The sequence below is a fragment of the Petromyzon marinus genome, chromosome 41 (assembly GCF_048934315.1).
Source record: "Petromyzon marinus isolate PM22_M1 ecotype Great Lakes invasive population chromosome 41, UKy_Petmar_22M1.pri1.0, whole genome shotgun sequence".
Taxonomy (NCBI): domain Eukaryota; kingdom Metazoa; phylum Chordata; class Hyperoartia; order Petromyzontiformes; family Petromyzontidae; genus Petromyzon; species Petromyzon marinus.
Window position 1 is genome coordinate 11,249,826 of NC_133707.1, and position 27,636 is coordinate 11,277,461.

The 27,636-nt window shown below is 53.5% G+C and overlaps 1 protein-coding gene across 1 annotated transcript; it reads left to right on the forward strand.

The window, feature by feature from the left end:
- Window positions 1-808: 808 nt before the first annotated feature.
- On the forward strand, window positions 809-27,619 carry LOC116950994 (protein Wnt-8b-like). The gene is made up of 6 exons (XM_032969251.2): window positions 809-1,425; window positions 4,914-4,947; window positions 8,791-8,983; window positions 14,757-14,885; window positions 19,964-20,109; window positions 24,904-27,619. Exons 1-6 carry the CDS (start codon window positions 1,334-1,336, stop codon window positions 25,636-25,638), a joined length of 1,329 nt encoding a protein of 442 aa, XP_032825142.2. The 5' UTR covers window positions 809-1,333; the 3' UTR covers window positions 25,639-27,619.
- Window positions 27,620-27,636: the final 17 nt, after the last annotated feature.

A 27,636-nucleotide genomic window follows, 5' to 3' on the forward strand; every position in this document is an offset into this window, starting at 1 on the left:
GGAGCATAAACCAACATCACGGGAACTCCGCTCATCCTCGCCGGATCGCGCGGCGCTTTCAGGTGCGCTTCTGCGGCCGTCTGGAACGCTCTTCCCTTCCGATATCAGGAAGCCGCTGGAGCTATGCACTTTTTAACATCGAGATTGAGAACTCGCTTCTTTGGAACTGCTTCTTCTGTTTGGTTTGTTGTCCTTTCCACCGCACCTCCGATAGGCACGGTTGGCTACGTACGGTGCGAAAGAAGTCCAACAAACATATGAACAAGCAACACGCCGAGAGTTTACGAATGAATTTTTTTTCATTTGTAGTGAGAGTTGGCGAGCGGTGGGGGAGGGGGTGGAGATACGGACAGTATCGGTTCAGTTATCACTCGCCACTGGTGGTAGCCGTGGCCGGGAAGGACTCGAACTTAAGGTTGCCAGGCTCGAAGCGCAGTGCGAAGCGCTGGTAGCGATCACATGGCATTGGCGGCGGTAATGCCATTCGTTGCCTTTTGTGACGTTTATGCAGCTCGGTTAATAAAACAAAAACCCACAAGCATTTGTTTGAATCGGCCACTTCTAAAAGTAAATGATAAAGACATAGAGCGTTTAACCAAACATAGAGAAGGGGGTGAGCACTACCACGGGTAATCAGGGGTCCAATTCTAGGCCACGGCTGCCACCAGTGGCGAGTGATATCTGAACCAGTCCATTGCCCTCCCTTCTCTCTCCCCGACCTCAAGCGACAGTGCCAGTGTACATTGCAAATCCAGGTGGCGGCTTGTGGAAGTCTTTCATCCAGCGGTGGATTGACCACGGCCGCCGCCGCCGCTGATGATCAAGATGACGATCACGATGGGAATTTGCTTTAGGAACTGGGAGTTTGAAGATCGTCTGCGGATCCCTGGGCAGCTGCGCACGGAGCTCCACCGACGAGGCCAAGCCACGAAGTTCCCGAAGAGGTCTCCGTTGAGATGACGACTGCCCACAGGGATGGGTCTGGAGCACGAGTGTCCCTTTTGGTGTCAGGACGGGCGGGCGGGCGTGGCCAGGAGACCTCCCGTGGAGACCCACGTCGCCACTCGTCTGGCAGGGCACCGCTCCATGGACCCCCATTGATGATCTGTCACCAGAGGTGATTCGATCGGCTCGCGCATTCCCCGGGTCGCCGTGAGAACATTAAGCCAAGGCTGCTCCTGCCTGCCCTGTCTCTCTCACTCACTCTACACTCGTCTCTCATAACACGGCCACTCTCGGACATACAGTTGCACAAGTGGCGTTGTTCGTCTTGGTGCACGCTTTTGGATATCGCTCGAAGGGGGATAATATCAATAATATCGATCAAGTGATCATGAGTCATGCCGTGATGTCCATCACGCTGGCCAAGGTGGTGGCGGTTTCCTCGCTGGCGGTGCTGACCTGGGCGTGTGGAGCTCCTGCCTGGTAAGTGGAACCTTCAACTGGTCGCGTCGTGATGATGACGACGACGATGATGGTACGGATGGTTGGTTTGGGGAGCGGTAGTGTAGTTGGTTATAGCGTGCTGCGCTACGAACCCGGCAAGCCGAGTTCGAATCCCCTTACGGCCAACACCAGCGACCATGATCTGAATCGGTCCCCTCGATCGACTCAGCCTCAAATGAGTGCCTGGTGCGGCGTGTGAACATCGCCACGGGGGAGACAAAGGCGGCCGGGCGTGGTGTTGGCCACCCCACCCCTTTGTGTGCCGTACCGGCCTTCATAGGTGCCGCTCGCTAACAGCACTTGCCCCAACAGTCTGTCTTTGGTGGTGATGTTGAAATGGCGGTGGCGATGTTGACGGTGGCGGAGCTGGCGATATTTGGTGGAAGTGATGCTGGTGATGATTGTGGTGGCGATGATGACAGTGGTGGTGATGATGGTGGTCGTGGCGATGGTGGAGGTGCTGGTTTATCCAGGATGTTTCTGTTGTGTGTCGTCGCTTTAAGATGTTTCTTGTTCATATTTTTGTTTGTTGCGGTTGCACCCGACTCAAGAGCCGCGTGGCTCACAGGGCTATACCTAATAAATGAAACTTGAAATGATGGTGATGATGGTGGTGATGACGATGGTAGTAATGGGGATGATGATGGATGTGCTGGGGACGATATAAATAAATCCATTTTGAAAAAAAGTAAACAAAAACATTCTACCTGTTAATGTTTTAAGTGTGAGTGGAGTAGTGGCGCAATGGTTAGGGCACTGCGCGCGTGTGAACCTGCCACCAGAGAAACCCGGGTTACAATCCAAGCCACGCAAGCGCGAAATTCTGAACCGATTTCTGAGTTGTAGCCATACCCGAAGCGGGCTGACCAGGATGGACAAGTATGGTCAAACAACCCCCCACGTGACCGACACGGCGTGGGGAGGCCTTCATCTAGCAGTGGATTAACAAAGAGCTGTCGAAAGTGGAGTATGCAAGGCATGGTGGCCTTGTCGTCTTAGACCAGTAGTCAGAGGGTGATACATTTAGAGATACCCCACGGATGTCTAGTAATCCTCAGTAAATATTTTGAAATGGATAGCTCCATACCTTAGAAAGGAGAGAGTTACATCTGTAAAGTTGCTTTCTGTAATTTCCCCAAGAGCGGTGTTCTGGCGATGTTTTATAAATGCATTTGGCTCTACGGTGGCATTGTACAATGCAGTATCGTCTGCAATGCACGTGTACCACCTACAGGTATTATGCACGTTGCGTCTGTGTGAATACTCTTACTATCACGGTGAGTGTGGCTGTATCGATGTGTGTATGATGATGGTGGTGGAGATGATGACGGTGGTGTAGGGGTTAGCGAGCCGCGCTACCAACCTGGCCACCCGGGTTCGATTCCTGAACCGGTCCTGGGCCTCCTCTAGGTTGACTCAGCCTCAAATGAGTACCTGGTGCGATGTGTAAACATCGCCACTGGGGAGACAAAGGCGGCTGGGCGTGGTTCTGGCCACCCACCCCCTCGTTAGACGCGCCAGTCTTCATAGGCCCTCGCTAACAGCACTTGCCCCAACAGTCTAGGCGGGCTATACGGGGGATCTTTGTATTGTGCGTCAATGTACAGTATTATGATGGACACCTCTGTGGCATCGTCGTTAAAGTGCATTGCGCTGTGAGCTCGGACCCACGGTTCGAATCCCGGCCAAGACTAACACCAGTGGCTGGGTGATGTCTGAAGCCTATCGTGAACCCCCCCCCATCAACCCTCACTGACCAGCGTGGTGAAGTATGGCCACAGAGCATTCACATAGCATTGGATTTACCAAGTGCTATGTTATTTTATTACATTGTAAGTTATACCCACACACATTATATTGTACATGAGTCGTCCAGATGTCTTGTGAATCCCAATCAATTGGCCTCTAACACTGTTTTCCTTTGCATTGTCACGTCTGTTTTAAATAAACCTTGCTTGAAACAATATAACATTTTAGAGGATTAAATGTGGGGGGGGGGGGGGGGGTCCCAAGACATCTGGACCACGCTGTGTACATGAGTTCACGAAGTTGTCAACCCATGCGGTTTACCCCGGAGTCTTGTGCAGGGAAATTGAGTTTTCACGTCCATACGGCGTACAGCCGTCTCAATACGGGCACAAAAATGTGTCTATCTGTTTGTGTTTCTCCCTTGTGATGAGACTTTGTAGGATGGACGTTGAGATTTATAATGGCACGTGGTGACCAATAAGGTCTGAATTGGTCTATAATAAGGTCGGCACTGATAAGGGGTTGACAGGCATGAGTGCATAATGGACCTTTGTAAGCGATTTTAAAGCGATCGCGAAAATGCAACGGTGTGATCGTATAACAGTGTCCAACTGTGATACAGAGCGCACATTCACGACCGAGTTACAGCTGGCAACGCTCTGTCAGAGCGGGTGCGAAAGTGCTGCCCCACACGAAGTGTCGTCAACGAGACCGTCGCGACGAAGGAAGGGATGTCAGGGGTCACTCTGCAGTATCCACTTCCGCGGGCCGTTCTCTTGCACGACGAGGATGTTACCCGCGACTCCGAGTATCTGCGGCAGCTGCAGTGCCGGATTAAGCTAGTGCGGGGCCTGCAGCAATTGTTATAAAGGGTCCCTAAAAAAAACAAATATTAAAACACATTTTTTTACTTGCATAGTAAAGAAATTGTATTTTTTTTCATTTGCTATACAGCCAGATAATAGACAAATCGCTAACCTTAAACACCCAGTCGTTCATACAATTTGAAGGTAGTATAGTACTATAGTAATAGAGCAAGTGCAGCTACTTGTGCTACTGGGAGTATCCGGCACTTGGGCAGCTGTCGGAGCCGTGGGGTCTCTTGTCCGCCCCCCACCTCCCCAATTCACGCTTCGTTGACTTGCTAATAGTCGCGGGTTTTTTCGGCATGGCTAAATTCATCCCACAATCTGCGGGTTTATCCGCAAAAAAAAAATCCTGTGAAAAAGTGCTTCATAGCTCATCGGATTCCGCCAGTATCAATATTAGTTTTTTTGGTTTGCCCCCCCCCCTCGGATAATGGGGTGATCCGCGGTGTTGGCTTTGCCCGTACCACCGCGATTTAGAGCAGTTCTCCTCCGTGTGTACCGCTACACATCGTCTCAGGACGTGGCCTTGGACAAGCACGTGGAGGGCACGATCCGCATAACATTTGCGTGGGAGAGGAGGGGAGGGCGGGGATGATCACACTAGTAATAATAATAACCTGCGGCGAGTGCGCAACCAGTCGGCCTGGCCGCTTACCGCTGCTATTGTTCGACAGGCCGGTGCTGCACGTCCCGCCCGGCTCGCTTAGGCAGTAACGCAGACGGTCGCCGCTCCGTTTCGAGATGTTTACACGAAGTGCCCCTAATGCTTGTTCACACACACACACACGCGTCATCCATAATAAACATTGCTACGTGCCAACCCACCCCCCCCATTGTGCTTTATTTCAGGCCCATAAACAACCTACTCACTTCTGGCTCCAAGGTAAGAGATCTCTCCATTACTTCATCACTATTATTATTATTTTTATATCCCGCTGTGCGTGGTGGTATTTGTTGTTACGCCGCTCAATGCCATGTTGGTTAAGAGGGTATGTACCGTATACACGTGTCCCACAGTGATACAAGGTCTGTTTTGGTCCATCAGCCCGTGTTTTATTGGCTTTCCAGACCAAACAATATAAAGTGGCCTTTAAGCGAGAGAACTCTGCATCAGTTTTGACCTTTTGGGGACTCATCAGCAAAAAAACTGTCTCATTAGCAGAACGTACGTATGTTGAACTTCTTTCGTGCCGTACCCAACCGCGCTCATCGGAGGTGCGGGGGAAGGACAACAAACTAAACACAAAAAGTAGAATCAAACATACGCTGCTGTCTTACCAGATGGTATTGGCAAGTGTACTCCATCTCAACTCCGGTGGACCTGTTCAACAACAAACTATCACACTCATATTTGGGTCACAAACTCACATCGCGTCACCTAATCTCGTCGTCGCCGTCCACGTGTGTACGATCAATTCCACTGCTGGACGAATCCCTATCACGGCCGAGTACCAATTCAAACATCGCCTGCAATAGGAGCCGGGAACCTCGATCATCGAATTCGGGTTGATAACGTGACCGACCGCTTTGCGGGGAAAGTCACGTCGCGATTGTGCCAGGGCAGGGCTCGGAAGACTAAAACAACAACAACAACAATAAACTTTTTTTTAATTCGGTAAAAAAATGTGTTCAAATATTTCAAGAGCTGCAATGCGACATGAACCCGACGGGGTGGTCCTGAACGAATAGCACCGTGAAGCAGCAGTCCATAATGCCCAACCCCTGCCCATGGTAAACTATACTTCCATGGTAAACTGGACTTACGTGGTGAACTGGACTTCTATAGTAAATTAGACTTCAATGGGAGTCCAGTTCACCACGGAAATCCAGTTTACCATGGAAGTTCAGCTTACCATGGAAGTCCAGTTTACCATGGGAGTCCAGTTTACCATGGAAGTTCCGTTTATCATGGAAGTTCGGTTTACCATGGAAGTTCAGTTTACCATGGAAGTTCGGTTTACGATGGCAGTCCAATTTACCATGGAAGTTCGGTTTACCATGGAGGTTCCGTTTACCATGGAAGTTCGGTTTACCATGGAAGTTCCGTTTACCATGGAAGTCCAGTTTACCATGGAAGTTCGGTTTACGATGGCAGTCCAGTTTACCATGAAAGTCCAGTTTACCATGGAAGTCCAGTTTACCATGGAAGTTCGGTTTACTATGGCAGTCCAGTTTACCATGAAAGTCCAGTTTACCATGGAAGTTCAGTTTATCATGGAAGTTCGGTTTACCATGGCAGTCCAGTTTACCATGGGAGTCCAGTTTACCATGGCAGTTCAGTTTACCATGGAAGTTTGGTTTACGATGGCAGTCCAGTTTACCATGGAAGTTCGGTTTACCATGGAAGTTCCGTTTACCATGGAAGTCCAGTTTACCATGGAAGTTCGGTTTACGATGGCAGTCCAGTTTACCATGAAAGTCCAGTTTACCATGGAAGTCCAGTTTACCATGGAAGTTCGGTTTACTATGGCAGTCCAGTTTACCATGAAAGTCCAGTTTACCATGGAAGTTCAGTTTATCATGGAAGTTCGGTTTACCATGGCAGTCCAGTTTACCATGGGAGTCCAGTTTACCATGGCAGTTCAGTTTACCATGGAAGTTTGGTTTACGATGGCAGTCCAGTTTACCATGGAAGTTCGGTTTACCATGGAAGTTCCGTTTACCATGGAAGTCCAGTTTACCATGGAAGTTCAGTTTACCATGGAAGTCCAGTTTTACCATGGAAGTTCAGTTTACCATGGAAGTTCAGTTTACCATGGAAGTTCAGTTTACCATGGAAGTCCAGTTTTACCATGGAAGTTCAGTTTACCATGGAAGTTCAGTTTACCATGGAAGTTCAGTTTACCATGGAAGTTCGGTTTACAATGGCAGTCCAGTTTACCATGGAAGTCCAAAGGAAAGAGCCGCACTGCAGTCCTACCGCCCCAGGCCTGCGCTCCGGGGAGAAGCGACCCACGGGGCAAGCCAGAGTCGAGTAACCCTGGGACTGTGCGGCTGACACCGTGCTGATCGCTTGTGCACCTGCGGCATTAATGTCGTGCAAAAACAAAAAAGATACAGTAACGCGCATAATAATAATATGCGCCGTGATCTCACAAAAGCACTCTTGAATAGACGAAACGTTCAGAAGGAATGCAAAATAGCGTTAACTCATAAACGAAAACATAACGCTTAAAAAATAATCAGTAATTTATATTCAACAAATTATTTGGCGATGTTGCTGCTGCCGCGTTGGCAGTGGTACATGAGCATCGTCATCAACAACAAACTACTCTACACATTGGACAGTAACAAAACCATGAATCAGGAAACATTTGAATAATTAAATTTTTTATCAGGCCCCAAGGACTCCAACTGTGAGCCACTCTCTCCGTTCTCTGGCCTCTTCTGTGGAAAGGCTCAATGCCTGAAACGTTGCCTATTTCCATAATGTACACGCGATGGCTTTTTTTTCCGGAAGGGGACAGATCACACAAATTACCGGACGTCTGTGAAAAAATATCTTCACAGCTCATCGGATTCCTCCACTATCAATACACATTCTGAATTCGACAGGCCAGTTCACCAGGGTTTATAACGACACCGCTCCACTCTGCACGCCTCGGCAGGCACTACCTGAATGTTGGGGTTATTATGTTTTAAAATCTCCCATTGATCGAGAACCAAATAGTGTGGGTACCTCCCCTAAGCCAAACCCAAACCTCAAATGAAGCTCGTTATTTAAACCCTGCAGCAATGGCAGACAACATCAAGTTGCAGTAATATAACTCACATCCTTCGTATACGACGTGAACATTCCATCGCGACAGAATCATTTCGATGTTTTTATCTCTCTCTCTCTCTCTGTTCAATTCTCACAAACTATCTGCTTTATCTACATAATCATTCGCTTGTCTGTAACGCGGCCCGGGCTATGATGATGATGCCGCCCTGGTGAGGTGGAGGGTCGAGGGGCTGATGAGCTCAGAGACACCGGGCTGTTGGTGAGAGGAATGGGTGATTTGGGGAGCGGTAGTATGGGGGTTAGCGTGCTGCGCTGGGAACCCATCGCTGTGAACCCATGCGGTTCTCCCCGTATTCTTGTACAGGGGAAAATTTGAGTTTTCAGGTCGATGCGGCACACAGCCGTTTCGACACGGGCAATTTGTTTGTGTTTCTCCCTTGTGATGGGACTTTGTAGGATGAACGTTGAGATTTATAAGGGGCACGGGGTGACCAATCAGGTCTGAATTGGTCTGTAATAAGGCAGGCACTATATTCTTTTGGTCTTTTGGTAAAGTCACATAGATAGAAAAAATAGTAACAATAAAAAATAGATTCACTTTATATTCATTTTTATTATTGTAGTGTTATTATTTTTTTCTATCCTCGTGACTTTACCGAAAGACCCAAAGAATATTAATTCCTGCAGTCACGAAAGCATTAAGTCAAGTTAAGCACTAATAAGGAAGGGGTTGACAGATATGCGAACCTGGCACGCCGGGTTCATGGCCAACATCAGTGACAATTATCTGAATCGGTGCCGGGCCTCCCCTAGGTCGACTCAGCCTCAAATCGAGTACCCTGGGCGTGGTGCTGGCTCCCCCACCCCTCCATCGTGTGTCACCGTGCCGGCCTTCAGAGGCGCTGCAACTCGCTGACAGCACTTGCCCCAACAGTCTGTTCCAGGCTGCTCGTGGGCTGCGGCGGGGGGGAGATTTGATATCTTTGTCTTTCGTCTGGCCAGGTGCAGCCCTCCGTGGTGCAGAGCGTGACGGCGGGCGCGCGTCTCGGCCTGCACGAGTGTGCCGTGCAGTTCACCTGGGAGCGCTGGGACTGCGGACGAGCAGCCGCAGCCGCAGCCGCTGGCGGAGGAGGAGGAGGAGGGGGGGGAGACAGAAGCGGCGGCCTCTCGGTGCAACACGCGGCCACGCGGGCCGGTGCGGAACTCTCACACACACAGAGCACACCCACCCACCAACCCCCTCCTACCCACCCACCAACCCCCTCCTACCCACCCACCAACCCCCTCCTACCCACCCACCAACCCCCTCCTACCCACCCACCAACCCCCTCCTACCCACCCACCAACCCCCTCCTACCCACCCACCAACCCCCTCCTACCCACCCACCAACCCCCTCCTACCCACCCACCAACCCCCTCCTACCCACCCACCAACCCCCTCCTACCCACCCACCAACCCCCTCCTACCCACCCACCAACCCCCTCCTACCCACCCACCAACCACCTCCTACCCACCCACCAACCCCCTCCTACCCACCCACCAATCCCCTCCTACCCACCCACCAACCCCCTCCTACCCACCCACCAACACCCTCCTATCCACCCACTAACCCCCCTCCTACCCACCCACCAACCCCCTCCTACCCACCCACCAACCCCCTCCTATCCACCCACCAACCCCCCTCCTACCCACCCACCAACCCCCTCCTATCCACCCACCAACCCCCTCCTATCCACCCACCAACCCACTCCTATCCACCCACCAGTGGTGATGATCACTCAACCGCGCACTAGGTTACTCTCATTGATGATACTTCAGAAGTTGATTTCCTGAGTAAAGTCCTCATTGAGTTAGAAAGCGTTTTTTTTATTTTCAAAGGCGGCTCGGCTGGCAGCCAACATCAAAAGCATTCCACAATTACAGGTTTGAACAAAAGAAAAACGTGATAAAATCAATGATATTGTACAAATACAGTCGCACTTAAACTCGTCCGTGTCATTGAGGACAGAGATGGCAGGATGGAGATGCCAAGAGACGGAACACGTGGTGCCAACACTTAGTGGAGCAGGCACTCGTTTTTAATGCTGAATCAACCTACGGGAGGCCCAGGACAGGTTGAAATATTCTTCACTGATGTTGGCCGCGAGCGGGAATCGAAGTCGGTTCGTAGGGCAGTGCGCTAAACCACCACACGACCACTCCCCACTCCTGTATACACACGCCCTCGCTTGCTGATGCAAAGACAAAGATCTCCCGTGTAGCCTTAACAGACTGTTGGGGCAAGTGCTTTTAGCAAGCACCCATGAAGGCCAGAACGGCACACGAGGGGGGTGGGTGGCCATAAACCACGCCCAGCCGCCTTTGTCTCCCCAGTGGCGATGTTTTCGCATCACACCAGGAACTCAGTTAAGGCTGAGGGGACCTCGAGGAGGCCCAGGACCGGTTCAGATAATCGTAACTGGTGTTGGCTAGCCGCTCCACTATCGCTCCTCGTGGAAACATTCAATCCAATTGAACAACAACCGCCATTCGCCACTAAGTGATGGTGACGTCACCACGGCGCCTGTGCCAGGCTAGGTGCACTTTGAGGCCACGTGAAGAGTCGAAGGCTCGCTGACAGGAGGAGGTTTCGGGACAGACCCAGGTGCTATGGGCTGGCTGACTGAGATGACCGGTCGATGCACCAGCCGTACCCCCTACTGTGCCAATTTGCTCAAATGTATCCGCCCGGCGCTCCGCTCTTTGTTGTGAGCGTCGCTCCTCTGCCCTCCGTTGTTGCTGGAGCGCGACTGCCTCCGACTGCCCAGTAGCATGCAAACATACTAACTCACGCACACCTACACACTCACACGTGTCATAATAACTACCTACACACTCATCACACACATCACACCCATCACACACTACACACATCACACACATCACACACTACACACACCACCCACATCACACACTACACACATCACACACTACACACATCACACACTACACACATCACACACTACACACATCACACACTACATACATCACACACTACACACATCACCCACATCACACTCATCACACACCTACACACTCGTCAGGGGGGCTCAGGCCCCCCTGAAATTTTGGGAAAGTCGGTAATCGGGATAACCGAATATCCGGCTGCTGCAAAATTCTGCAGGCTGCCACCTTGTGCTGCCCTGCAGGCTGCCACCTCGTGTTGCCCTGCAGGCTGCCACCTTGTGCTGCCACCTTGTGCTGCCCTGCAGGCTGCCACCTTGTGCTGCCGCCTCGTGCTGCCCTGCAGGCTGCCACCTTGTGCTGCCCTGCAGGCTGCCACCTTGTGCTGCCGCCTCGTGCTGCCCTGCAGGCTGCCACCTTGTGCTGCCCTGCAGGCTGCTACCGTGTGCTGCCCTGCAGGCTGCCACCTTGTGCTGCCCTGCAGGCTGCCACCTCGTGTGCTGCCCTGCAGGCTGCCACCTTGTGCTGCCCTGCAGGCTGCTTGAGCGGCAGCCTTTCGAACTTATCGAACTTATCAGCCACATCAGCGGCTCCGACCTATTAATAAACTCCGCGTTCAAATCCAATAAAATTTGTTTTATAAATTTGTGGCGCCCATTGGAAAACATAAACACTGGATATCTCAGAATATTGAAGTCAGCCCCCCCCAAAGTTAAAATCCTGGCTCCGCCCCTGCTTGAATCAATGCTGGTGAACCTCCTATCCGACATGGCATGGACCCTGTATTGTCGCTTTTGGGGTCCCAGTTCAACACAAAATTAGACAGTATTTTTTTTTACTTTTTTTTCCTACGTGGTCGTTCTGTGAATAAAAAGGTGCCCGTCATAGGAATGTGGAATTTCTAGCAACTCCCCCAGGGCCACCAGCACAGACGAGCGCTGCCCGATAGCTCAATGCAAGCTGGGAGATGGCCCCTGACGGCTCGGATTGGTGATTTAGCACAGAGACGTGTCGGAGGCGGAGTGGACTTTCCGCGTGCGGAAACGCATGAATGAACCCGTGTCTCTGCGGGCGTGGATTCACACGTGCGAGTGTGTGAATGAGTGTGTTGTGTGTATGGTGGGGAGCAGTGGTGTAGCGCTGCGAACCCGGCGACCGGAGTTCGATTCCCGCTCACGGCCAACACCAGTGACAATTATCTGAACCGGTCCTGGGCCTCTCCTAGGTCGACTCGGCCTCAAATGTGTACTTAGTGCGGTGTGTATACATCGCCACTGGGGAGACAAAGGCGGCCGGGCGTGGTGCTGGCCACCCACCCCCTCGTGTGCCGTGCCGGCCTTCATAGGTGCTGCTCGCTAACAGCACTTGCCCCTACAGTCTGTTAAGGCTATACGGGGGGTCTTTGTTGTCTTTTTGTGTGTACGAGTGTGCTGTGTTAATGAATGTGTAGTGTGTTGTGTGAATGAGTGTGTAGTGTTGTGTGAATGAGTGTATTGTGTGAATGAGTGTGTTGTGTGAATGAGTGTGTAGCGTGTTGTGTGAAAGAGTGTGTTGTGTGAATGAGTGTGTAGTGTGAGTGTGTTGTGTTAATGAGTGTGTAGTGTGTTGTGTGAATGAGTGTGTAGTGTGCAGTGTGTTGTATGAATGAGTGTGTAGTGTGTTGTGTGAATGAGTGTGTTGTGCGAATGAGTGTGTTGTGTGAATGAGTGTGTAGTGTGTTGTGTGAATGAGTGTGTAGTGTGTTGTGTAAATGAGTGTGTAGTGTGAGTGTGTTGTGTGAATGAGTGTGAGTATGTTGTGTGAATGAGTGTGTTGTGTGAATGAGTGTGTAGTGTGTTGTGTGAATGAGTGTGTTGTGTGAATTAGTGTGTAGTGTGTTGTGTGAATGAGTGTGTAGTGTGTTGTGTGAATTAGTGTGTAGTGTGTTCTGTGAATTAGTGTGTAGTGTGTTGTGTGAATGAGTGTGTTGTGTTAATGAGTATGTAGTGTGTTGTGTGCACAAGTGTGTTGTGTGAATGAGTGTGTAGTGTGTTGTGTTAATGAGTGTGTAGTGTGTTGTGTTAATGAGTGTGTTGTGTTAATGAGTATGTAGTGTGTTGTGTTAATGAGTGTGTTGTATTAATGAGTGTGTAGTGTGTTGTGTTAATGAGTGTGTTGTGTGTTGTGTTAATGAGTGTGTTGTGTGAATGAGTGTGTAGTGTGAATGAGTGTGTAGTGTGTTGTGTTAATGAGTGTGTAGTGTGAATGAGTGTGTAGTGTGTTGTGTTAATGAGTGTGTAGTGTGTTGTGTGAATGAGTGTGTAGTGTGTTGTGTGAATGAGTGTGTAGTGTGTTGTGTGAATGAGTATGTAGTGTGTTGTGTTAATGTGTAGTGTGTTGTGTGAATGAGTATGTAGTGTGTTGTGTGAATGAGTGTGTAGTGTGAATGAATGTGTAGTGTGTTGTGTTAATGAGTGTGTAGTGTGTTGTGTGAATGAGTGTGTAGTGTGTTGTGTGAATGAGTGTGTAGTGTGTTGTGTGAATGAGTATGTAGTGTGTTGTGTTAATGAGTGTGTTGTGTGAATGAGTGTGTAGTGTTAATGAGTGTGTAGTGTGTTGTGTTAATGAGTATGTAGTGTGTTGTGTGAACAAGTGTGTTGTGTTAATGAGTGTGTAGTGTGTTGTGTTAATGAGTGTGTAGTGTGTTGTGTGAACAAGTGTGTTGTGTTAATGAGTGTGTAGTGTGTTGTGTTAATGAGTGTGTTGTGTGTTGTGTTAATGAGTGTGTTGTGTTAATGAGTATGTAGTGTGTTGTGTTAATGAGTGTGTAGTGTGTTGTGTTAATGAGTGTGTTGTGTGTTGTGTTAATGAGTGTGCAGTGTGTTGTGTTAATGAGTGTGTTGTGTTAATGAGTGTGTAGTGTGTTGTGTTAATGAGTGTGTTGTGTTAATGAGTGTGTAGTGTGTTGTGTTAATGAGTGTGTTGTGTGAATGAACGAAGGGGCATGTTGCGGTGTGGTTTCGCTCGCTGCACTACGAACCCAGCGACCCCCGTATGACTTCTGCTAATGCCCGACGTCAATGACAAATATCTGAACTGGTACTGGGCTTCAACTAGGTTGACTCAGCTTTCAATGAGTGCCTGGTGCAGAGTGTAAACATCAGCATTGGGGAGACAAAGGCGGCTGGGCGTGGTGCTGGCCGCCCACCCCCTCGTGCACCGTTCCGGCCTTCATAGGTGCTCGCTAACTGCACTTGCCCCAACAGCCCGTTAAGGCTACACGCGGAGGAATTTAGTTGTGTTTTGTGAATGAAGATTGTGTGCGTGCGAATGACCACATGCGAATTAGCATGCGTGTGTGAATCGACGTGTCCGTACACGTGTTGTTAATTACGTTGGACACGTTTCACCTATGTCCTTGTGTTTGACACGTCTCCTCGTTGTGTCTTTACATGCTACCATGATGATCGACCTCTATTTAATGTTTATGTAACTTAATTGTCACCGGTCTAAATATAATCTGCTCGAAGGGGAGAGGCTTACTGCTTGACTGATTTTGTGTGTGCGTTCTTTTTTATTTCTCGTGTGGCACGGTTGCTTTTGCCCTGATTTCTATTCGCTTTGCTGTAAATTATATTTGTTTTAGTTTTTGTTTTGTTTTATTTCGTGAACCTCGCTCACCCTCTAGCACATGAGACTCATCCTGGTCCATCGAGTGAGTGTGGATTCGTCTTTACACGCAGCGGGGACCGGTAGTGCAGCAGTTAGTGCCCTGCGCGAAAACCGAGGTCCACTCCCTCTCACGACCAATGACGGCGGTGATTAGTTGAACCCGGTCCTGGGAATCTCTCCTAGGCGGACCCAGCCTTGAATGAGTACGGTGCCTAACCATCGCCGTGGAGACAAAGGCGGCCGCGCGTGACGTGGGGCCGCCCCGCCCCCTTGCGTGCCGTGTCCGGCCCTGGCTAGCGAAGAGCTCTCGCCCCGAGTCTTGTTGAAGGCTACACGGGTGACCTTTGCCCCTGTGCCTCGTGTGTGCGCGCAGCGACCCGCGAGGCGGCGTTCGTCCACGCCGTGAGCGCCGCGGGGGTGGTCCACACCCTGGCACGCAACTGCAGCGCCGGCGACTTCGCCAGCGAGTGCGGCTGTGACGACAGCAAGAACGGCGAGCGCGGTGAGTGTGGTGAGGGCGGTGAGGGCGGTGAGTGTGGTGAGTGTGGTGAGGGCGGTGAGTGTGGTGAGGGCGGTGAGGGCGATGAGGGCGGTGAGTGTGGTGAGGGCGGTGAGGGCGGTGAGTGTGGTGAGGGCGGTGAGTGTGGTGAGCGCGGTGAGGGCGGTGAGTGTGGTGAGGGCGGTGAGTGTGGTGAGCGCGGTGAGGGCGGTGAGGGCGGTGAGGGCGGTGAGTGTGGTGAGGGCGGTGAGTGTGGTGAGGGCGGTGAGGGCGGTGAGGGCGGTGATGGCGGTGAGTGTGGTGAGGGCGGTGAGGGCGGTGAGGGCGGTGAGGGCGGTGAGTGTGGTGAGGGCGGTGAGGGCGGTGAGGGCAGTGAGGGCGGTGAGTGTGGTGAGGGCGGTGAGGGCGGTGAGGGCGGTGAGGGCGGTGATGGCGGTGAGTGTGGTGAGGGCGGTGAGGGCGGTGAGGGCGGTGAGGGCGGTGAGTGCGGTGAGGGCGGTGAGTGTGGTGAGGGCGGTGAGGGCGGTGAGGGCGGTGAGGGCGGTGAGTGTGGTGAGGGCGGTGAGGGCGGTGAGTGTGGTGAGGGCGGTGAGTGTGGTGAGGGCGGTGAGGGCGGTGATGGCGGTGAGTGTGGTGAGGGCGGTGAGGGCGGTGAGGGCGGTGAGGGCGGTGAGTGTGGTGAGGGTGGTGAGTGTGGCGAGTGTGGTGAGGGCGGTGAGTGTGGTGAGGGCGGTGAGGGCGGTGAGGGCGGTGAGTGTGGTGAGGGCGGTGAGGGCGGTGAGGGCGGTGAGGGCGGTGAGTGTGGTGAGGGCGGTGAGTGTGGTGAGGGCGGTGAGGGCGGTGAGGGCGGTGAGGGCGGTGAGGGCGGTGAGTGTGGTGAGGGCGGTGAGTGTGGTGAGGGCGGTGAGGGCGGTGAGGGCGGTGAGTGTGGTGAGTGTGGTGAGGGCGGTGAGTGTGGTGAGGGCGGTGAGTGTGGTGAGGGCGGTGAGTGCGGTGAGGGCGGTGAGTGTGGTGAGGGCGGTGAGGGCGGTGAGGGCGGTGAGGGCGGTGAGTGTGGTGAGGGCGGTGAGGGCGGTGAGTGTGGTGAGGGCGGTGAGTGTGGTGAGGGCGGTGAGGGCGGTGAGGGCGGTGAGTGTGGTGAGGGTGGTGAGTGTGGCGAGTGTGGTGAGGGCGGTGAGTGTGGTGAGGGCGGTGAGGGCGGTGAGGGCGGTGAGTGTGGTGAGGGCGGTGAGGGCGGTGAGGGCGGTGAGGGCGGTGATGGCGGTGAGTGTGGTGAGGGCGGTGAGGGCGGTGAGGGCGGTGAGGGCGGTGAGTGTGGTGAGGGCGGTGAGTGTGGTGAGGGCGGTGAGGGCGGTGAGGGCGGTGAGGGCGGTGAGTGTGGTGAGGGCGGTGAGTGTGGTGAGGGCGGTGAGGGCGGTGAGGGCGGTGAGGGCGGTGAGGGCGGTGAGTGTGGTGAGGGCGGTGAGTGTGGTGAGGGCGGTGAGGGCGGTGAGGGCGGTGAGTGTGGTGAGGGCGGTGAGGGCGGTGAGGGCGGTGAGGGCGGTGAGTGTGGTGAGGGCGGTGAGTGTGGTGAGTGTGGTGAGGGCGGTGAGGGCGGTGAGGGCGGTGAGGGCGGTGAGTATGGTGAGGGCGGTGAGGGCGGTGAGTGTGGTGAGGGCGGTGAGTGTGGTGAGGGCGGTGAGGGCGGTGAGTGTGGCGAGTGTGGTGAGGGCGGTGAGGGCGGTGAGGGCGGTGAGTGTGGCGAGTGTGGTGAGGGCGGTGAGGGCAGTGAGGGCGGTGAGCGCGGTGAGTGTGGTGAGGGCGGTGAGGGCGGTGAGTGTGGTGAGGGCGGTGAGTGTGGTGAGAGTGGTGAGTGTGGTGAGGGCGGTGAGTGTGGTGAGTGTGGTGAGTGTGATGAGTGTGGTGAATGTGGTGAGTGTGGTGAGGGCGGTGTGGTGAGTGTGGTGAGTGTGGTGAGGGTGGTGAGGGCGGTGAGTGGTGAGGGCGGTGAGTGTGATGAGGGCGGTGAGTGTGGTGAGGGCGGTGAGTGTGGTGAGTGTGGTGAGGGCGGTGAGGGCGGTGAGTGTGGTGAGTGTGGTGAGGGCGGTGAGTGTGGTGAGTGTGGTGTGTGCGGTGAGGGCGGTGAGGGCGATGAGTGTGGTGAGTGTGGTGAGTGTAGTGAGTGTGGTGAGGGCGGTGAGGGCGGTGAGTGTGGTGAGTGCGGTGAGTGTGGTGAGGGAGGTGAGTGCGGTGAGGGAGGTGAGGGCGGTGAGTGTAGTGAGTGCGGTGAGGGCGGTGAGTGTGGCGAGCGCGGTGAGGGCGGTGAGTGTGGTGAGTGTGGTGAGTGTGGTGAGGGCGGTGAGTGTGGTGAGGGCGGTGAGTGTGGCGAGTGTGGTGAGGGCGGTGAGTGTGGTGAGGGCGGTGAGGGCGGTGAGGGCGGTGAGTGTGGTGAGGGTGGTGAGGGCGGTGAGGGCGGTGAGGGCGGTGAGTGTGGTGAGGGCGGTGAGTGCGGTGAGGGCGATGAGGGCGGTGAGTGTGGCGAGTGTGGTGAGTGTAGTGAGTGTGGTGAGGGCGGTGAGGGCGGTGAGTGTGGTGAGGGCGGTGAGTGTGGTGAGGGCGGTGAGGGCGGTGAGGGCGGTGAGTGTGGTGAGGGCGGTGAGGGCGGTGAGGGCGGTGAGTGTGGTGAGGGCGGTGAGTGTGGTGAGAGTGGTGAGTGTGGTGAGGGCGGTGAGTGTGGTGAGTGTGGTGAGTGTGATGAGTGTGGTGAATGTGGTGAGTGTGGTGAGGGCGGTGTGGTGAGTGTGGTGAGTGTGGTGAGGGCGGTGAGGGCGGTGAGTGGTGAGGGCGGTGAGTGTGATGAGGGCGGTGAGTGTGGTGAGGGCGGTGAGTGTGGTGAGTGTGGTGAGGGCGGTGAGGGCGGTGAGTGTGGTGAGTGTGGTGAGGGCGGTGAGTGTGGTGAGTGTGGTGTGTGCGGTGAGGGCGGTGAGGGCGATGAGTGTGGTGAGTGTGGTGAGTGTAGTGAGTGTGGTGAGGGCGGTGAGGGCGGTGAGTGTGGTGAGGGCGGTGAGTGCGGTGAGTGTGGTGAGTGCGGTGAGTGTGGTGAGGGAGGTGAGTGCGGTGAGGGAGGTGAGGGCGGTGAGTGTAGTGAGTGCGGTGAGGGCGGTGAGTGTGGCGAGCGCGGTGAGGGCGGTGAGTGTGGTGAGTGTGGTGAGTGTGGTGAGGGCGGTGAGTGTGGTGAGGGCGGTGAGTGTGGTGAGTGTGGTGAGTGTGGTGAGGGCGGTGAGTGTGGTGAGGGCGGTGAGTGTGATGAGGGCGGTGAGTGCGGTGAGGGCGATGAGGGCGGTGAGTGTGGCGAGTGTGGTGAGGGCGGTGAGTGTGGTGAGTGTGGCGAGTGTGGTGAGGGCGGTGAGTGTGGTGAGTGCGGTGAGTGTGGTGAGGGAGGTGAGTGCGGTGAGGGAGGTGAGGGCGGTGAGTGTGGTGAGTGTGGTGAGTGTGGCGAGTGTGGTGAGTGCGGTGAGGGTGGTGAGGGCGGTGAGTGTGGTGAGGGCGGTGAGGGCGGTGAGGGCGGTGAGTGTGGCGAGTGTGGTGAGGGCGGTGAGGGCGGTGAGTGTGGTGAGGGCGGTGAGGGCGGTGAGGGCGGTGAGTGTGGTGAGGGCGGTGAGGGCGGTGAGGGCGGTGAGTGTGGTGAGGGCGGTGAGTGTGGTGAGGGCGGTGAGTGTGGTGAGGGCGGTGAGGGCGGTGAGGGCGGTGAGTGTGGTGAGGGCGGTGAGGGCGGTGAGGGCGGTGAGTATGGTGAGGGCGGTGAGTGTGGTGAGGGCGGTGAGTGTGGTGAGGGCGGTGAGGGCGGTGAGTGTGGCGAGTGTGGTGAGGGCGGTGAGGGCGGTGAGGGCGGTGAGTGTGGTGAGGGCGGTGAGGGCAGTGAGGGCGGTGAGCGCGGTGAGTGTGGTGAGGGCGGTGAGGGCGGTGAGTGTGGTGAGGGCGGTGAGTGTGGTGAGAGTGGTGAGTGTGGTGAGGGCGGTGAGTGTGGTGAGTGTGGTGAGTGTGATGAGTGTGGTGAATGTGGTGAGTGTGGTGAGGGCGGTGTGGTGAGTGTGGTGAGTGTGGTGAGGGCGGTGAGGGCGGTGAGTGGTGAGGGCGGTGAGTGTGATGAGGGCGGTGAGTGTGGTGAGGGCGGTGAGTGTGGTGAGTGTGGTGAGGGCGGTGAGGGCGGTGAGTGTGGTGAGTGTGGTGAGGGCGGTGAGTGTGGTGAGTGTGGTGTGTGCGGTGAGGGCGGTGAGGGCGATGAGTGTGGTGAGTGTGGTGAGTGTAGTGAGTGTGGTGAGGGCGGTGAGGGCGGTGAGTGTGGTGAGGGCGGTGAGTGCGGTGAGTGTGGTGAGTGCGGTGAGTGTGGTGAGGGAGGTGAGTGCGGTGAGGGAGGTGAGGGCGGTGAGTGTAGTGAGTGCGGTGAGGGCGGTGAGTGTGGCGAGCGCGGTGAGGGCGGTGAGTGTGGTGAGTGTGGTGAGTGTGGTGAGGGCGGTGAGTGTGATGAGGGCGGTGAGTGCGGTGAGGGCGATGAGGGCGGTGAGTGTGGCGAGTGTGGTGAGGGCGGTGAGTGTGGTGAGTGCGGTGAGTGTGGTGAGGGAGGTGAGTGCGGTGAGGGAGGTGAGGGCGGTGAGTGTGGTGAGTGTGGTGAGAGAGGTGAGTGCGGTGAGGGAGGTGAGGGCGGTGAGTGTGGTGAGTGTGGCGAGTGTGGTGAGGGCGGTGAGTGTGGTGAGTGTGGTGAGGGAGGTGAGTGCGGTGAGGGAGGTGAGGGCGGTGAGTGTGGTGAGTGTGGCGAGTGTGGTGAGGGCGGTGAGTGTGGTGAGGGCGGTGAGTGTGGTGGATGTGGCGAGTGTGGTGAGTAAGGTGAGTGTGGTGAGTGTGATGAGTGTGGTGAGTAAGGTGAGTGTGGTGAGTCTGGTGAGTGTGGTGAGTGCAGTGAGTGTGGTGAGTGCGGTGAGTGTGGTGTGGTGAGTGTGGTGAGTGTGGTGTGGTGAGTGTGGTGAGTGTGGTGAGTCTGGTGTGTGTTCTGAGTGCGCTGAGCGCGGTGAACCGGTGCTGACGCGCGCGTGCCGCGCCCCCAGGAGGCGAGGGCTGGGTGTGGGGAGGCTGCAGCGACAGCGCCCTCTACGGGCAGCGCGTCGTCCAGCAGCTCGCCGACTCCATCGAGGCGGCGGCGCTCGACCCCCGGGCGGCCGTCAACCGGCACAACTTTGAGGCCGGCCACGCGGTGAGAATCCGCCCCGACGGACTGTCCGTCGTGGCAGGCGAGACACCTGCTCACTCGCTCGCCGCAGCCTTGGCCCTGCCTCAACACGCTCGCCCCCGTTCGCGAAAAACTGGGGTCGTCCTCGCGGCAGCGGCGGCGGCTTTTGGCTGCTGCCCATCGGACAAAGACGGCGGCGGTCGCCGCAACCGTGCGGCGCTTTCAGACGCGCTCCTGCGGCCGTCTGGAACGCTCTCTCTTTCCGATACCAGGAGGCCGCTGGAGCCACGCACCTTTAAATCATCGTCTAGATTGACAACTCACTTCCTTAGAACTGCTTCTTGCGTGTTTGGTTTGTTGTCCTTCCCCCGCACCTCTGGCTACGTACGGTGCGAAAGACGTTCAACGTACGTACCTCATCAGACTAACTTCAGCCCCTACTCAGCCCTGCTCAGGTCAACCTCAACGCGTCCACCCTCGCACTGCACGACGTCCCACACCCGGACACTGCACTGGAGATCACTCAATGCACAGCATACCACCACGACCACGACTACTGCACGCACTCAATTACACGACAGACTACAATCTTTACCAAACGCATGCTGGGAATTATTCTGTACATGTTGACTTAAAGCTTTCGTGACTGCAGGCATTAATGTGCGCACTGCATCGCCACCACCACCACCAACCACACAGCCACGACTCTACAAAGGCCACCTTTTCCCACCAACTGCAAAAACCGCGGCACGACAGAAAATGTCTCAGCCAACAACACCCACGGCTATTAAGCAGAGCACAAATCTTGCATTTCGTTTGCCATAGCGCAAAGACAAACATCCCTGTGTAGTAGTAATAATAATAGTTAAACAGTAGTCCCTCGGTTAATGTTTTTAATACGTTCCATAAAAAAACTGCTGTTAACCGTTCATCGAATTCACTTACAAGTTGAAAAATAAGTAAGCAAAAATGGATGAGTCTGCAAGAGCCGTTTCCACTGCCAAAACAGAAAACGAATCGTAAATGTCGTGGGTTTAGTCTCCACCACCCTTGCGTGCTGAACTCGTAACAAATTGGCACGTTTTGTTTACGTGACAAACCTCACGAGTTGGCTGTGTCGGGTGGTGGTGGCGGGTTTTACGACACGTTTATATTTACGCGATCTAACCCAACAAAAACCTGCACTATTATCCATAATGTTGGTTGTGAAAGCCTGCTACGTGTTAAACAACGTTCACAAAGGCAGTAGAGGTCTAAAAGCTCATAAATGGGCGTCGCCGATTGGCTGAGGCCACGGCTCAGCCCCATTTGCGAGCGCTCGGATTGGTCCAAATCGGCGCCCGCGTGCGTCACGTAAACACGCAACCTTAGAATGTGAACGTTCGTCGAAACCATGGGGTCGTGCGGGAGGCGAAACGTTAACCGAATAACCGTTAACCAATGTCACTGTTAACCGAGGGACTACTGTACTTTCATTTTACATAGCGTTATTAATGGCAACAGCATCCCACAACACTCTACGTTAATTATTGTTCAGGACCAATCCCACATACGCGGTTGGCTACGTGTGTCGCGATAGAAGCCCAACAAGGACACAAGCAAAGATCACCCGTATAGCCTGTAACAGATTGTCGGGGCAAGTGCCGTTAGCGAGCACCTCTGAAGGCCGGCACGGCACACGAGGGGGTGAGCGGCCAACACCACGCCCGGTCACCTTTGTCTCCCGAGTGGTGATGTTTACACACTGCACCGGGTACTCATTTGAGGCTGAGTCGACCTAGGAAATGGCCCAGGACCGGTTCAAATAATCGTTACCGGTGTTGGCCGTGAGCGGCGCGCTAAGCACTACACTACCGCTCCCCACACGCACACAGACACACAAAGACATGTACACCTGCTACTCACACTCACTTCAGCCTCACATCCTCACCTCTGCCTCAACCCACTCACCACTATTCACACAAACACTGTGGGGGGGGGGGGGTGTTTGGGTCTCAATGGGAAGTCTTTCCAGCAGGACGGAAAATAAAAAAAACATTTTTAATTAAGAGCTAAGATTCAATTTGTACCCTGCTGAGTTGCAGCTGTAGTCGCAATTTGAGGGCGGGGGGGGGGAGATTTGAGGGGGGGGGGTTTGGGGGGGGGCGTAAAAAGTTATTTTCGAGAATGTTTTTGTTTTTAATTGGAAACAAACAAAACTGCACGTGGGTTTTAATGTAAATAAACGGAGGCTTGGAGCGCAGACTCCGCTCAGGCCAGGAGTTCAAGAAGTCACTCTCTCCGCAGGCCGCCAACTAAAGCCGTCGCGGGGAATTAACGCTGGGCCAGGGGGGAGATCTGTGTCAAACTGGGAGGGCGTCGGGTTTTTATCAGAATCCAGTCCATGTCTGGCATCAACACTTAAATCGCTTATAACTACTATTTAACTATTTATGTTATTTTACCAAGTAAGGCCCACTGAGTTGTGTAGCTCTTTTTTCAGAAGCGACCTGGCCATCACAAATGATAGCTCAACGAAGTGGCTTATTACCACGTGGAAATTTATAGCAGCCAAATACTCTAAACGCGTGTTTCTAAATGTGGAGGGAAAAACTGGAGGACCTGGAGAAAAATCCACGCGACTATGGGGAGAGAGCGACACACAAACTCCAAATATACCCGCGACCTCCTGTGTACCAGGCGAGGGAGTTAACATCTCGCCACCTTAGCGCTCTATATTTTAACGTCATCTTAATTCTGCCTTGTGAACCTCGGGCATTCAAGTTTCAAGTTAATTTTGTTTAAACCGTGTGAGAAATCGGCAAAGTGTACTGGAATGATGGACTTTACAAATGCTGTCGGTCCACTTATCTGGCTCTCTGATCTTTGCTTCTTGACGTTAACCCGTATATTGTTTTCGATCGGTGCCTTCGTGTGTCTGTGTCTATAAGCCTCAAGCACTAACAATTACTTTTTTTAATTCATGGCTATTTTTATCTACCTCTACGAAACCCTGGTCTCCAAGAATGGATTCTGGCGTTAACGTTGCTGAAAAGATTGAAAATTAAATGTCCCATTGTAAGTTTAATAGACTCATGGCATAAGGGCTGTTAGTGAGCACCGAGTAAGGCCGGATCAGCAAGCAACAGGGTGGTGTGGCCAGCATCTTGCCCGTCCACCTTTGCGGTCTCAGTGCAGTTGTTGACACACCCCACCAAGTACTCATTTAAAGCTGAGTCGATCTAGGGGAGGCCCACGACCTCTTGTGATGTCGCAGGTGACTAGGAATCTAAATCTGTGCTAACCACGACATAATAAATCACACGCTGTGTGACATCGGGGGACCGCTCAGCATGGCGACGGCTTGGGGAGGCTTTCATCCAGCAGTGGATAAACCGATAATGGCTGGGTTCATAGCCGTGTGAAAACTCATACACCGCTGCTCCCCCGCACACAATGGTGGTGAGATGTTAACTACCTCGCCTGGTATACAGGGGGTCGTAGGGTTTGATTGATGCCAACCCTGACGCCTGCTGTATATTTGGAGTTTGCGTGTCTCTCTCCCCCCGTGGTCACGTGGATTTTTCTCCGGGTCCTCCAGTTCTTCTTCCACATTTAGAACATGCGTTTGGAGTCTTTGGCTGCGATACACTTCCGCACCAAAAGGCTCTTCGTTGGGATACCATTTACGGTCAGGTCGCTTCTAAAAAAGAGCTACATAGCTCAGTTGGCCTTACCTGCTAAAATAAAAAAAAGTTTAAGTTTTTATACTTTAATAACACACACACGCAGGAGTAACATCTGGTGTCTGCACTCCGCGAGACCCCACCACCACCACCCCCCACACCCTGCCACCCCTGGCCAGATGGACTGGCAGAAGAGGCTAAGCGGTAGGAAACAGTGGCACGGTTTGATGGGCAGGTAAAAGACGACCGTCGCTCACCCTGGCCTGACCCCCACGACACCACGGGATGAGCTATGATATCCGCGCCCCATCAGGAGGCCAACGGAGGAAACATCAGGGGGTAGGGTGGGGGGAACGCCACAATCCCGACAGGGTGCCTGGCTGGCACAGCTGAGGGCCAGGGTTTGAATGCCAGGATCCCACCAGAGATAAACAAACGGTCTCGGGGTGGGGGTGGGAACCCATTGTTTAAAACGCACTAAAGGGAGATCTTTAGTGAGCTGTACCCTTCTTGTTTTTAACAATGATTGTACTTGTAGATAAAAAAACACATTTACCGAATACGAAAGTGATTTGTTGAAAAAAATACATTTCCCGAATACGAAAGTTATTTTGTTGTTCGTAGAAATGTCTTGAATTAGCTCAAGGACGTCAGAAAACTTATAACAGGAAATGCAATCGCCATACTCCGAGGCACTGCCCATGAGCCAGTGGTGGAGAGAAGTCGATCCATAGGATAACCGGCTGGCTTCCGCAAAGTGGTACTCACTCGACCCATTCTAATGGGACGATGGGCCGAGAGTCAGCCACTGACCGGGGTGTATTGTGTTAAACTTCTTTTGCACTGTACGTAGCCAACTGTACTAATCGGAGATGCGGGGGAAGGACAACAAACTAAACACAAAAAGCAGTTCTAAAGAAATTAGTTTTCAATGTAGATTATTTCAAAGTGCATAGCTCCAGTGTCTTCCTAATATCAGAAGCAAGAGCGTTCCAGATGGCCACAGAAGTGACTCTGAAAGCGTGTGCGATGCAGTGACTGTCTCGGATCCCTGGCCAGCCAAAAGCCGCCGCTGCGAGGATGACCGGAGATCACGTGACGCTTTCATGCTCCTTGACGAGAATTGTGCCTGTGCGTGCGTGCGCACACACAGGCCGTGCGGGCCACCATGGGCCACGTGTGCAAGTGCCACGGCGTGTCGGGCAGCTGCACCCTGCAGACGTGCTGGCAGCAGCTCTCCGAGCTGAGCCGCGTCGGCGCCCACCTCAAGGAGCGCTACCGCCGCGCCGCTCGCCTCGACCTCCTCCGCGCCGCCAACAGCGCGAGCGCCGTCGTCGCCACGCACGGAGCCGCGGCCGCCGGCACCGCTGGAGCCCCCCGCGAGGCCGGCGGCGGTAACGGAGCACGAGCCGGCCCGGTAGCGTCGCACCACTCGCCGCACGCTTCCGCCGCCGCCGCCGCCCAGGATGCCCTGCGCCTGCTGGAGCCCGACGGCCTGGCCTTCCTGGAGGACTCGCCCGACTACTGCCGGCGCAACGAATCTCTGGGCGCGCCGGGCACGCTGGGACGCGAGTGCCGGCGCGGGAGCGGCGGCGCCGGCGAGGACGACAGCTGCGAGCGGCTGTGCACGGCTTGCGGGCTGCGCGTGCTGGAGCGGCGCGTCAGGGTCACCAGCCCCTGCAACTGCTCCTTCACGTGGTGCTGCCGCGTGTCGTGCCAGCAGTGCACCAGCGTGCACAGCAAGTTCCGGTGCGGGCGTCCCGAGGCTTCGGGCAGGGCGCCCGGAAAGAAGAGGCCACGCGCACGGCAGCAGCAGCAGCAGCAGCAGAGGGGTCGCAACAGGAAGCCCAATGCGGCCTCGCAGGCCGTAGCAAATAAGACTTCATGAGAAAGACCAGGAAATGAACCGATATGTCAGGAAGTTACAATGATGCCACTCACAACAAGCACTGGGGCGATGTACGTTTTGTCTTGCTGGTCCTTGAGCCCATGGTGGAGATTCCACTTTATCCGTGATGGGAGAACAAATTCTCTACAGCACGGATGGATGACTGTTGAATGTCAAGTCCCACCAGCGGCTCAATTCGGGCGAGTTGCTGGGTTATGAACGTGGAGACACATTATCATTCCGCCGTGTACTCTACGCTCATCATTCTTACGACGTTAATACAAATGAGCGTTACTTTGTAGGAAGCCACCAGTGGTTGATATCGGTGTGTTTTTAAATGTTGCCTCTGCTTTTGCTTTAGTTGTAATATTTTTCAAAGTCTTGCCATTATGACACATGAACGAGTAGGGTGGCCACACTGCACCTAGTCCTCATTTTAAGCCACGTCAACCTTGGGAAACCCATACGAGGTTTGGACGTGAGGAACTGATGTCAGGAGTTGAACCCTGAGCTGTTGTTAACTCGTGCGGCGTGTTCAAACCACTGCCTTCGTGAATACTCAGAGGCATCGCCGCCTTTTAAGAAGCCAATTGTAAACCCCAAGAAAAAAAAACATTTTGGCGTGGGCAAGCAGCATCATTGTCCAACTTTTGAGATTAAAAAATGTTTTTTATTGAAATTATCTTATAAGAAAACAGGACCCGACATCCATCAGTCGGAACAGGGCCAAAATAGCCAACGGGCATTTGACACTCGATGAAAATGTTATATTGGCATTTTTATTATAGGCACGGAATTGGCTGGGAAAACAGCCACCGGCAAACTCCACACGTGCCTCGTCAATTGCCACCTTCATGATGACTGCTCTGCCTTTAACATGGGCCGTGTCAAATGTTTTGTTCGCCTTGGCAAGTGTTCAAACAACTTGTCTCAACGAGGCGTTGGAGAAAGAAACCCACATTCCCATGGTAGGCGCTGGTCTGTAGATGTAACAACTACCAATGGCGTCCCACAGTGAGAACTCATTTTATCAAACCCATGGTGAAAATGGGTCGGGTTGAACTCCAACCAGAATTTGAAATTGTAACCTTACAATTCTGAGTTAAGCACTCTTACGAAAGCACTACCTGGCCAAATCAACAGCTGGTAGTGCAAATAAACAGGGTGCTTCAAAAAAATGTTTAAACTCATATGGGACCCATATTCTTGGTTCTTTCGGTAAAATCACGTAGATAGAAAACAAAAATCATTTATTGCGGTATTGTCGCAAGTTCTCAGAAGTGTTAAAAATTATTTGAAGTACTCTGCATATATTCTAGCTTGTGGCTTTAGGATCCCTGTGCGAATCAGTGCGTACCACTTTGAGCACGGTGGTTAACAAACGTTGATACTGTCCTTTGGCACCGGATGTGTGGAATTGAAATCGCTGGTTCAGGGTCGCCAACACAAGCGACGAACACTGCACGCCAATGTTCTTTTGAGACGCTGCGACGTCAACGCTTGGCGTGGCAGACGGCCCAAGGGGACCGAACCAGCGATTGGTCAACAGAAAGGATCGTTCTAAATAGCGCATGTGAATCGCAGTGCTTTTTTTCACGTGTAGCCATTAACTTTGTGCCTTTCACACCAAAACGTATATGATTGATGTGCAAGAGTAAGAGTGACTTTTCAATTTGCTCCAGTATTATTATTATTGTGGTTAGCAATTCATAGATTTTGTCGGTTTAATAATTTATGCTGTTCTTTTCCTGTCCCGTAAGTTTACATTGAACGGTTACTGACCGGACCGAGAGCCTTTCAACCTCATTCTCATGTTAAGGTCTTTCCAGTACGAAAGCTTTAAATATTTTTGTATTCATTCACTACTGTATAGTTTACTAGTTGTGGTTGTTGCAGTGATGTTTTTTTGAAGTACAATATTTTTGCAGTTTAAAACTCTTGTCTCCGATTTGTTTAATACAAACGTACCCTATGACCCCAATTCCTTGGACGGTGTAA